This window comes from Macrotis lagotis, chromosome 5 (genome assembly GCF_037893015.1).
Source record: "Macrotis lagotis isolate mMagLag1 chromosome 5, bilby.v1.9.chrom.fasta, whole genome shotgun sequence".
Lineage (NCBI taxonomy): Eukaryota > Metazoa > Chordata > Mammalia > Peramelemorphia > Peramelidae > Macrotis > Macrotis lagotis.
Genome location: NC_133662.1, coordinates 113377628 through 113390604, shown reverse-complemented (window position 1 = coordinate 113390604; position 12977 = coordinate 113377628). Strand labels below are relative to the sequence as shown.

At 37.8% G+C, this 12977-nt stretch overlaps 1 protein-coding gene across 1 annotated transcript in view; it reads left to right on the top strand.

The window, feature by feature from the left end:
- Positions 1-12977, top strand: part of TRAF3IP2 (TRAF3 interacting protein 2) — a 70244-nt gene that overhangs the window by 19341 nt on the left and 37926 nt on the right. Inside the window, exons 2-3 of the mRNA XM_074187378.1 lie at positions 5982-6092; positions 9697-10521. Of these exons, the coding sequence (XP_074043479.1) occupies positions 6077-6092; positions 9697-10521 (841 nt within the window). The 5' untranslated portion in view covers positions 5982-6076. The remainder of the gene's footprint in view (positions 1-5981; positions 6093-9696; positions 10522-12977) is intronic.

Below are 12977 nucleotides of genomic sequence, written 5' to 3'. Positions count from 1 at the left end.
TAATTGCCTAGCTGTGTGACCTTGGACAAGTCCCTTATAACCCCATTTCCTTGCCAACCTCCCCCCAAATAAATATACATATCTCAGGAGCAATATACTAAAAAATCTTTAGCAATATACTGTTTGATTTTAAAAATACTGTTTGAAGAACACTGTACTACTGTGTTGCAAAGAATATAGTGTTTCAGGAAAGGATATAAAATGAATAAATAAAGACAAAGATATAACCAGACCTTTTGGTACCTGGGGCCAATTCAGATGTGGGGAGAGAATTTGGACCTCAGGATACAAAGTTTTCTGGGGGTAGAAACAACCCATCCACCATATTTCAGGCACCATTGCTTGGGAAGCTACCAGGGTATAGACTGGAATAGAGCTGGAGCAGAAAAAGTTCTCTAGGTTGTAGGATCCAACCCCAACTGGTACATTATAGCATCCCTTCTAATATTGGGTAGTATCTTAGGTCCTGGCAATTTGGGATAGAAGGTGCAGGAGGTAAATGTGCCCTAATCAGGTAGTTACACTGAGAGAGGGGTTAGACTATCCTGTGGAAGTCTGGTTCATATCCCAACATCCCAGACAACTACCTTATCTCCATCCAAAACCCAATAAGAAAGTATGTGATAGTGGGGAAATGCAGGCCCCAAGAGGAAGTCCCTTAGGACAGAAACTTAGGAGCTGATAAGGGACTGAGGAGTTGTATGGCACAGAGTTGATATGGTCACAGGGGGATTACTGCCAGGAGGAAGCCCCAGTCACCCCGACCCTAAATTTGATTCTGAACATAAATTCTATTTACTATTTTAGCTCTTAAGGTAAGGATAGACAACTTGAAAATTGGTAAAAATTAAAACCTTTAAACTCCAAGTCTCATTTTAAAATTAAAGCAAAGCACATTCTTATATTTACTTTATCAATAGATTCATCCCACATCACATTTTCTCATTATTTTTTTCTTCTGCCAGTTATCTTTCTTTTCATTTCCTCTTTTCTAATCTGTTTTTAAATACTTCAGTCACTTGTTTTTCAACCTCTCTTTTTGTTTTAAACACTTATTATGTTTCCTCACGCAGTTAGGATGGCATGGGGACATTCCTAAGGCTAGTCAAATCATTTAGTCTGGCACTGCCATGCAACCACAGGTGGGTCTTGAAATTCAACAAATTTAGGGGTGAATTAATTAAATGTCTGGCCAAAAATGGTAGATAATTTTTAAGTTGATAATTTTGTATGAGCCCAAAATGATATAAATATTCAAATATCCCGGGTGGTTGGAATACTACATTTCAAATCAGAAAGACCTGAGTTCAAATTCTGACACATTCATTTACTAGCTGGGCAAGTCACTTGACCTTTGCCTCAGTTTTCTTTTCTGTAAAATGGGGATAATAATAGCACTTACCTCAGAGGGTTGTTGTTAGACTTAAATAAGATGAGATAATATATGGAAAGTGCTTTGCAAACCTTAAATTTTTTTATATATGATATATATATATATATATATACTAGCTACTAATATTATTCCTCCCCAGCTTCCTCTTTTAAGTTGTAATTTACTTTCCCCCCTTTCCCTCTTCCAGTCTGCTAGACTCATTTGGAGATCTTCTGAAATGTGGGTAATTAGCTAGATGTGCTAAACCCATGATATTCAATTTGATTCAACAAAGATTCATTAAGTATGTCCTATGTGTAAGACCCTGTGATAGCTGGGGGAGATAAAAAAGATGAACCATGGCACAGTCCTTAGAGACTGTGAGGATACCATCATATAACTTCAGCTGTTCCAAAAAATGGGCAAATGACAGATTGCGACCCGCTTGAGTCTCTTAATTAAAGCCAACTAATGACTTAGTACTTGTGGGTTGACTCATCTCAATGCACAAGTACTTAATAAACACAAAGTCACCAGTTTGGGAGAGAAGAAGAGCTTGGGTCTATAGCTCTCAAGTTCTTCCTCCTTTCCCCATCCCATCCACTATCACCCAAAACACAGAACCTTATCCTGGGAGGTCCCATTTTGTCATCTTGTTGTGTATTATATTAAGTATTTCTATCTATCGTAGTTTCCTCTGTCATCTTTTCCTCTTCTTTGACTCTTATTCTTTCCTGGCTCATCCCTCATCCCCTGATGGTCAGACTCTACCTGTCTTCCAAATTATTTTTCTTTTTTTTTAAACTGTTTTAAATTTTACAATTTTCCCTGAAATCTTGTTTCCTTCCCCACTGCCGCCCACAGAAGGCAGTCTGATAGTTTTTACATTGTTTCCATGCTATACATTGATCAAAATTGAATGTGTTGAGAGGAATCATATCCTTAAGGAAGAAACATAAAGTATAAGAGAGAATAAAATCACATAATAAAATACCTTTTTTAAAAAATTAAAGATAATAGTCTTTGGTCTTTGTTCAAACGCCACAGTTCTTTCTCTAGATAGAGATGGTATTCTCCATCGCAGATACCCTAAAATTGTCCCTGAAGGTTGCACGGATGAAATGAGCAAATCCATTAAGGTTGATCATCACCCCATGTTGCTGTTAGGGTGTACAACATTCTTCTGGTTCTGCTCATCTCATTCAGCATCAGTTCATGCAAATCCTTCCAGGCTTCCCTGAATTCCCATCCCTCCTGATTTCTAATAGAACAATAGTGTTCCATAACATACATACACCACAATTTGTTCAGCCATTCCCTAACTGATGGATATTCACTCAATTTCTAATTCTTTGCCACCACAAACAGGGCTGCTATGACTATTTTTGTACAAGTGATGTTTTTACCCTTTTTCATCATCTCTTCAAGGTATAGACCCAGCAGTGGTATTGTTGGATCAAAGGGTACGCACATTTTTGTTGCCCTTCGGGCACAATTCCAAACTGCTCTCTAGAAAGGTTGGATGAGTTCACAGATCCACCAACAATGTATTAGTGTCCCAGATTTCCCACATCCCTCCCAACATTGATCATTGTCCTTTCTGAGATGCTCCAAGTTATTTTTCAAATTCATCTTACTAATAAGCTAATGAGATAGATCTACAGCAACTCTTTGGGGTCCTTATTCCAGTTCCAAAACCCCACAGACACATTAGAAAAAGAACTTCCTGATGACAAAAAAAATTATTAATTGATCTTTCTATTTGAAGCAGGGTTTAGATGACTACAATCCCCAGATTTAACTTTTGTGGTTTGGAAGACCTGTATGGTATACTATATTTATCATTAATCATACTAACCCTTCACTCTTCAGCATGCTATTTACTCATACCTTACTAAATCTCATATCAAGTTCTAAGGCAATCAAGGAATATGTTCTAATATTGCCACAGAAATGTTCCCTGTCTAATGAATTAATTTGCTCTGGTTCCCCCTCCCCAAGTAATTAAAACATAGAATTCTTTTTCTAATAAGCACCCTTTCTATCTCTCTATTTCTTTCTCTCTTCCCTAATCTCAAGGGCTCAAATACCAGCATCTCTGACTATATATATTATAATGTCAAGACATATTTTAAAATTTTAACAGTATGTCCCTGAAAAAGATCAAAACCTAGTCACGTCTAACCATCAACAGCAACTGCTTACTTTCTAGGCCTGGAAACACTGTCCTGCCATTCAGCTCTCAGGATAATAGTCAATTTCTCAAGAATTCTCCTTGGGATACCTGTTCCACGGCATAAGTGTTGAACTCAGTTCTCTCAGGAAAGAAAGGTCTCTTCAGTTCTTTTAAGTCATTTCCCTGAGTACCTTCAGTCTCTTTTCCCCTATGACAATTAAAATCTCCAGGTTACAGGTAAACTCCCTTCCTGTCATTCAAGAGTCTATTCCCTTTTAAAGATTTAGTAATGATTATATAGGCTATGGTTTTTTAAATTATATTATATTAAAGCAACCTGCAAAAGGTACATAAAAGAACATAAAATGATCGTGGGACTTTTAAAAATTATATTGTAGGAGGCGGCTAGGTGACGCAGTGGTTAGAGCACTGGCCCTGGAGTCAGGAGGACCTGAGTTCAAATGTGACCTCAGACACTTAATAATTACCTAGCTGTGTGATCTTGGGCTAGCCCCACTGCCTTGCAAAAAAATTATATTATAAAATATTAAAAAATGTTTCCATTTAAAAGGTTGCCAATTCCTAATTTAAATGTTGCAATATTTAATGTTCTTTTTTAGGTTAGCATAGACAAGGTTGTAAAAAGCTGAAGTACAATTTTAATATAAAAACTGATTTAATAGAAATGAAAAATTGATAAAAGAAGCAAAACTATTTTGGTTACCTGAGGAACCTCTTTCTGACTAGAATGAAATGCTATATGTAATTGACTACATGTTGTTAGTTTTTGTTTTTTCCTTCTTTTTTTGGCTAGCCATGAAAAATGCACTGCAAGAGTTTGAAGCACAAAGAAGTCATATGGATGGTCAATTTACTATTGGCGGAGTTGTGACCTAATCCAACCATTTTGGAGAGCAATTTGGAACTATGTCCATAGAGCTATAAAACTAGGCATACCCTTTGATCCAGCAAAACCACCACCAGATCTATATTCCAAAGATGTCCAAAAAAGGGAAAATGACTTATTTGTATAAAAATATTTATAGCAGTTCTTTTTGTGGTGACTAAGAATTGAAAATCAAAGGGATGCCCATCAATTGAGGAATGACTAAACAAGCTATAGAATATGATTATAATAGAATATTATTGTGCTATAAGAAATGACAAGCAGGATAATTTCTGAAAAACCTGCATTTACATGAACTGATGCATAGAGAAGCAAACAGGATAGCAATATTGTTCAAGGAAGATATGTGAATGACTTAGCTGTTTTTAGCAATACAATGATCCAAGACAAATCCAAAGGATAAATAAAGCCATACTCTCTGCTTCCAAAGAAAGAGTTGATATTGTCTGAAATAGACTGAAGCAAGCTATCTTTTACTTTCTCTTTCATTTTATTTTTTGAGTTTTCTTATACTAAATGACTAATATGGAAATATTTTACATATTTTTACATGTATGACCTATATCTGATTGTCTGCTATCTCAGGGAAGGGAAAGAATTTGTAACTTAAAACATTAAATGAAAATGTTTAAAAATTCAATAAAAAATTTACTATCAAAGAAAGTGGAATCATGAGAGTAAAGGGACATGGATAAGAGATGGTGCTGGCTAGAATAATAAAAAGGCTTTTAATTCCTTCCTGAAACAAATGACAGACCAAAACAACAAATATTCTCACTAAACTCAATACTCACTAAAGATTCAAACTTCAAGAAATTCTAGCATAAAAATAGTCTCAATGTCTTTTTGTTCTGGTAACAGTCAGGTCCTGGAAAGTAAAACCAGGGTTAGATTAAGCTCCAGTTAATAATATTTGAAGACTAGTAAGGGATGGTACTTACCCAAGGGATTGCTATTTACTGTGCCTTTGACATTTGGGGATTTGGGGTTGTTTTTTTTTATGGGAAGGAAGTTATTGTTTGTTTTCTTGTTTTGGATCTGGATTTGTGCTTTAATCAAAGTAAGGAACTCCCTCTATCAATGCAGTTAGAACATTGTTATTCAACTTACAGTTTTAGTGTGTTGTCAGCAGGCAATGGGACTTATCCACTATTATGCAGTCATTATATATCAGACTTATCTTTTTGACTTCAGGTCAACTCACTAGCCATGAGACTACACTACCTTTCCATGTTGTATATATGCTAACATCTAAACATTTAGAATTGTATTTTTTTTGTGGAGAAAGTAATACTGCATATATCATGCACTAAATTATATGAGTTTCAGCTAACCTGTCCTTTACTAATTATTGTCTTGTACATCTGATGGCAGCTATCTCAAGTGAAGTAATTAAGGAGTAATTAAGCAATTTATATAGAACATGTCCTATAGAAAGTTATCAAGATTGTACATATCACAATGATTCTCTCTCTCTCTCTCTCTCTCTCTCTCTCTCTCTCTCTCTCTCTCTCTCTCCTCCCTAGGATTTTCTTTCTTTATGGATTCCAAGCACATGTGAAACACTCTAAACACTGATTGTACTGTGAGATTTGATCTGCTCACTACTCAAATTGGAAAAATGACTTCAATCACAGGTGAGTCCAAAACAATTAATTAATTAATTTATTTTCTATGTTGAAAATCAGTCAAAGTACGTCTGTTCAGGTTACACAGATATTAGTTAAGATTTGGTTTCCTTGAGCACACTGGTTTCACACTCCTCTTCTTCAAAACAACATCTTTAAGACTATTCTTTATTAAATATCCACTCTGAATCATTTTTAGGGATATGGAAATGATCCTATGCCAACAATCACTAGCTGTGTGACCCTGGGCTCAACATTCCTGTGATCCCTCAATAAAAAAGGGATGTTAATAGCATGTATCTCAGAGAATTGTTTGAGGGTCAAATGAGATGATTTATGTAATGTGCTTTGTAAATCTTAAAGTACTGTACAAATTACTATCACAGTTTTTATTGCCGTTCATCTCATTCTTTTATATTAAATTTTCTCTGGATTACTGGCACAGGTGTTTTTCTTCTTTAAATAACTGAATCAAAATGTTGAAATGTAAGCTCATTTCTGTAGGCTCACTAAAAATGTCTTTAGGACAATTTTAGAAGCAGACAAGGTGATGGGATGATATGTATCACATGGTTTAATTTCTTGAATGAATGAGTGAACAAAGCATTTATTCAGTGTTTGCATTTGCAAGGTACTACACTAGACTCGGGGGAATAGCATCAGAAAAATAGGATAGTCCTACATCTTACCAAGTTTAAATTTTACATGTAATAATATGGAATTTTCATCTGCAAGTAACATTTCTTTTGCTAGTTCTCTGTATTTTCAAAGTTTTTCATTCCAAGAAGCCTGATTATGAACAATAGTATTTGTTGTTCATTCAGTTGTGTCCTATTCTTTGTGATTCCATTTCTGGGTTTGTTTGTTTGGGTTTTTTTTGGCAAGGCAATGGGGTTAAGTGACTCATCCAAGGTCACAGAGCTAGATAATTATTTGAATTTTTTTTTGCAAGGCAAATGGGGTTAAGTAGCTTGCCCAAGGCCCCACAGTTAGGTAATTATTAAGTGTCTGAGGCCGGATTTGAACTCAGGTACTCCTGACTCCAGGGCCGGTGCTTCATACACTGCGCCACCTAGCCACCCCAAGCTAGATAATTATTAAAGCTCTCAGGTCACATTTGAATTCAAGTCCTTGTGACTCCAGGACTGGTGTTCTATCTACCGTACCACCTAGCTGCCTCCATTTGTGGTTTTCTTGGCAGAGACACTGGAATGATTTGTCATTTCCTTCTCCAGCTCATTTTACAAATGAGGAAACTGAGGCAAATAGAGTTAAGTGATATTCAGGATCATATAGCTTATGTCTGAGATAATAGCTGAACTTGGGTCTTCCTGACTCCAGTTACAGCACTCTATTCACTGAACCATCTAAATGGATATTCTTAAAATTTTAAGTTTCATTGTTATATCTAAGCCAACGTGGCCAACAATTTCATCAGTGTTAATGTTCTACTTCCAGGACAATTTATTTGTTGGATTTCCAAGGATATTTTGAGATCTGTATACATGATACAGAGATTTTGTTGTCTGTTGGTCTATGAATGACAGTGAGCTTCTAAAATACAATTCTATCTACCAAACACCTTCATTTCCACAAATTTACTTGATTCAGCCATTTGTTCAATGCTTGGTTGACAGAGGCAACAAGGTGGCACAGTGGATGAAGCACTAGCCTTGGATTCAGAAGGACAGGAATTCGAATTGACCGCAGATACTTGACACATAGTAGCTATGTGACCTTGGGCAAGTCACTTAACCCTGACTGCCTCACATCCAGGGCCATCTCCAGTCCTGATTCATATCTGGTCAACCCAGATGGCTCTGGAGGAGAAAGTGAGGTTGGTGACTTAGCAGAGCCAGCCCCCACCCAATCCAGTTCATGTGCTTGTCATGGCATCACCTCCCTGATGTCATGGTCTTCTTTGAAATGAAAGACAAAATATTATTAGTTGATAGTATTTTGTTGGCTAAGTTCATACAGATGACACTCATGGATTTTTTTTTATTCCACTCTTAAATTATGCCTATTTCATAGATTCCATCTGGAGGCAAACCATTTGTGGTTTTATGCACACACACACACACACACACACACACACACACACACACACTCCAATGACATGTATCTATTATCAGCCTTTGCTATTACAGTGATATCTGCTTTTTCCAAAAGTATTTCTGAAGATTTTGTATCTGTTTATTATTTACTTTAAGCCTCTCTAATCCTTCTCCTTTACACCAAGGAGGTAATCCTTTTTCTTTAGCTGATTTAGAGTAATAGGTCCCTTGTCTCATTAATGTTAGATAATTTTTGTTAGAACTTTTTCTTAAAAAAAAAAGAAATAAGAATTTTTTTCAAATCTTTAAGATGGACCATTTACAATTCTGAAGTTATAGATGGATGATAGCATGTAATTTATTTGCTTTAAAAATGTCTTCTTCATTCAACTTTAATTTCAGAATATCAGAAATCCTTTTAAATCATCATCATCATCATTATTGTAATTATAAACATTACTGAGTTGGAAAGGTTTCAAGCATGGGTCTAACAATACTCCACATATCTTGCATTCAAAAACTAACTTAGCTAAGTAGAGAATATTAGGTGAGATGGTAGTTAATATATTAGATGTGGAATCAGAAAATCCTAAGTTTGAATCCTGTTTCAAACACTTAATAACTGTGTGACCCTGGGTACTTAATCTCTCTGTCTCAATTTCCTCATCTGTAAAATGGGGATGATAATAATAGTACCTATTTCATAGGATTGTTGTAAAGTCCAAAATGAGAGAATATATGTAAAGTGCTTTGTAAATCTTAAAATGATATATAAATGAGAACTATTAATAAGTTGAGCAGCTAGGTGGCACAGTGGATAAAATATTGACCCATGGACCTGAGTTCAAATCTTGTTTCAGACACTTAGTAGCTTTGTGATTTGGGGCAAGTCACGTAACCCTGTTTGCCTTGGTTTTCTTATCTGTAAAATGAACTGGGGAAGGAAATGGCAAAACCATTCTTGTATCTTTGCCAAGAAAATTCTCAATGAGGTCCCAAAGAATTGGATACAACTGAACTGAATTATTGAGCATTCAAAAGCTTATTACTAGAGTCTCAGCCATCAAGTAATACCTTTTATTTATAAGTAGCTTTCCCTTTTTGCCTGGGTCACTGGGGAAGTTGGATCCTGCCCTTGAGCTGTAATTTTGACTTTCATTCTCAGAACTGTACATTACTACACCTTCCTGGTGAGACCCCCTCCCTAGCCTGGCTAGTCTCTTATCTCCCCAAAGTGACTCATGAAGCCAGTCAACAAAAGTATGACCACCTCCTTGAGGCCTTTCTTAATTCACCAGCTGGCTATATTTTGTACAATTCTATGTAAGCTATTTGAGGGAGGGACTATTTTATTCATGTCTTTGTATCCCCAGTGGTAAATTGTAGATAATTAGTAAATTCTTGTTAATTGATTGATGCAAAGGTATAGAGAGGTAATGATTTCTTCTACTGATGTTTAAGTAGATTATCAAAGATGAATCTTGAAGCTGTGCTGAATGGTGACATCCAAGAAATACTATATTCTGCAAACATTTTTTGTTCATTTTCCATTTCAGAAACAAGAATGAGCCGCAGCATTCCTGTTGAAGTGGATGAATCTGAGCCTTACCCAATCCAGCTGATGAAACCATTCCCAGAATATTCAATGGAAGGGGAATTTGAACCACCTGGTCCAAGTGGTGGCCGTATGGAACACAATGGTTCATACCCACCTGAGGCTGCCTGCCTTCCTCCAGCAGACCCTTCCCTCTCCAGTGCGGCCCAAGGACTCACCAATCACTACTGGTTTGTAGAACATCAGGACAGATGCCTACGTAATAAGATATTGGAGGAGTGTGAATACAGCTTCTGGAGGAGACACCCAGATCATGGGAAAGATTTCCCTTCTAGTTCCTCAGCCGCCAGTGAGTCAGTGGTTGGAGCACTGCCCCCTGAGCATCCGTTTTCACTTATGGAAAAATGTAATCAGCCGCTGGGATCTCAGCTTTCAGCAGCTTCTCCTGACACTGGCCATGACTCAGGAAAATCAGACCAAAGTTTACCTAATGTGTCAGCAGACTCCCCTGGCAGGAGCCAAGAAAATATGCATCGACACCAGCCTCCTGGGAACCGAGGGCCACTGGACTTGCCCACAGTAGACACTGGGTATGACTCCCAGCCTCAGGATGTCCTGGGTATCAGGCAGCTAGAAAGACCCCTGCCCCTGACATCAGTGTGCTACCCTCAAGACTTCCCTAGGCCTCTCAGGTCCAGAGAGTTTGTCCAGGTTGGACCTCGGAGATACCCAGGATGCCCACAGATGCTGCCTCCTGATCCTTCTCCACATGCTCAGTGGAACTATCAGTATCATGGCCCAGGAGAGCCAGATCATCATGTTCCATGTAAGTCCTGTGTTGTGCTGCTGAATGATGGTATACCATTATCATTTCCCTTCATGCTGATTAACCTGGACAATGCAAATTACAGGGAAAGGATTTGACTTTCCTTATGTGTTCTTCATAAGCTAGTAGGTTTGGCCATTGTTATTGCTATTGATAATTTAAGCTTTTCTAAAGCCAGTCCCACTTGCAACCCCCTTGGATCAGTCACTCCATAAATATTTATTAAGCTCCCACTATACTAGTCATTGTGCTAAAGATTCAAATTCAGAAATGGTTGCACATTACATTATTTTTTAAATTTGATATTCTATTTTCCCCAATTACATGCAGAAACAATTTAACATTTTAAAAAATATTGAGTTCCAAATTCTCTCCCTCCTTTTCTTCCCTTCCCCCTCCTTGAGAAGAAAAACAATTTGATATGAGTTACATATGTGCAGTCATGCAAAATATTTCCATATTAGTCATATGCACTTTTTTCACATTTGTGTTACTTTTATTTTATTTTTAAATGTTATTTATTTTATTTTTTCAATTACATGCAAAGATAGTTTTGAACATTCATTTTTTTGAAATGCACATTACATTCTAATGAGGGAGACAATACCTATAAAGAAATAGTAGCCAGGGAAAGGATATTTTGACCTCAGAAGTCAAATAAATGTGAGTGGAGCCATAGGGGCAGAAGAATGCTTTCAAATTGAAATGGCACTCTGGAATTAAATATTGTTCAATATTTCAGAGCAAATATTGCTCATGTTGTTCAGAGCAAGACCCAAGGGTGGAAGGATGGGAAGAGAGATGCACATGGAAACAAGGCAGACAACAAGATGTCCGAGATGAATAGGCTATCTAGCATTTGGTTGGATGGGATGTAAAACATGCTGTAGGACCAAATAAATATGGTAGACTGAGGTGTCTTTTCCCTCATTCATTCACCAACCAACCAATCAAATCAATCATTAAGCTTTAGGCTACAAAGGATACAAAGAAAGACAAAAACAGACTCTGCCTCAAAATGCTTACATTTAATGGGATAGAGGACACTTATTAGATACATACAGACAGATGGAAAGTAACCTTAGAGGGGATGGTTCAAGCAGCTAAGGGGATGGTGAAAGGCCCCCTGAAGGAGATGACGGGAGCTGAGTATTGAAGGAGGCCAGGGACTCTATGAAGCAGGGAGAAAGGAAAACATCTCCACCTGGACAGCTTAGACCCAAGCCAGAGACCCTCCACTAAGTGAGTCTGGGAGGAGTAGGGATGCTCCCCTTCTAGAGATTTGACTCAACGAGTGTTTATTGACTGCCTATTCTGTGAAGAGCCCTAGGCTTTATCATGGGGATACAAAGTTAAAACCAAAACAGTGTCTGCCCTCAAGGAGCTTACTTATGTTCCATTGGAGGTCAGTTTTACTGAAACTTGTCTGAGGTCAGAAGGGTTCTCTAAGTGAACCTCCAGAACCCTCCTCCAGCTTAACAACATTCTAGGCTCCTATATTCTTTTTTGCATTTATGTCTCACTGACTTTCCATTTCTGTACTGCTTCCCTAGCTTAGAATGATTATTTGTAAGTTGGCAGAACAGAACCTGCCTGGTTAAATAAGCCTGTTCTGGAGGCACCTATGATTTCTCTGAAGCATTCCTAAGACAAATTTCATGTGGGAGATAAGTCGTTTTTCCAATAAGCCCTGCCCAGTATGGCATTTTATAAGTAGCTTTCCCTTTTTACCTGGGTCACTGGGGAAGTTGATCCTGCCCTCGGGCTGTAATTTTCACCTTCATTCTCAGCACCGCAGGTCACTATACCTTCCTGGTGAGACCCCTCTCTAGCCTGGCTAGTCTCCTATCTCCTCGAATTCTCATCACAGCCCTTCATCATGGGAAGCTCCTGGGCAACTACTTCACTTTCTTTTCTGAAGAGTGCTTTATTGAATTCTTAGCACCATCCCCGTGGAGGAGAGTGACATTTTCAGAGAGAAGGGCCCAAGGTACATCAAGGAGCAAGAGGTGATGAAGTCTGTCAGAAAGGAATATAGTCTTCAAGCTCCCAGCAGGTTACAATAAAGGAAAAGGTGCAGTGAGCTGAAATTATAAAAATAACAATGATTGACACCATGTTTCCTGTGACTAAAATGTTTTCTCTCCCAGATTTCCCCTTTGAATCTCTTCTCATCCTTTAAAAGCCCAATCCAGAGAGACTTTGTGAAGCAGCCTGGTCTGGTGAGTGCCAAGAGGCCTGGCTCAAGTCAGAGGACAGGGGTCCAACTCCCATCTCTGACCCTTGGTCCCAGGATGACCTTGGACATGTTGTCTTCACTGGCTTTCAGTTTCTGCATCTGTAAAATAAGGATTGGATAAGAGAGCTTCCAAGAGCCTCTGAACTCTAGATCTGGATGCTGATAGACACTTCACAAAGTGCTTATTTATTCATTGTCTTATTGTCCCACCTCCAGT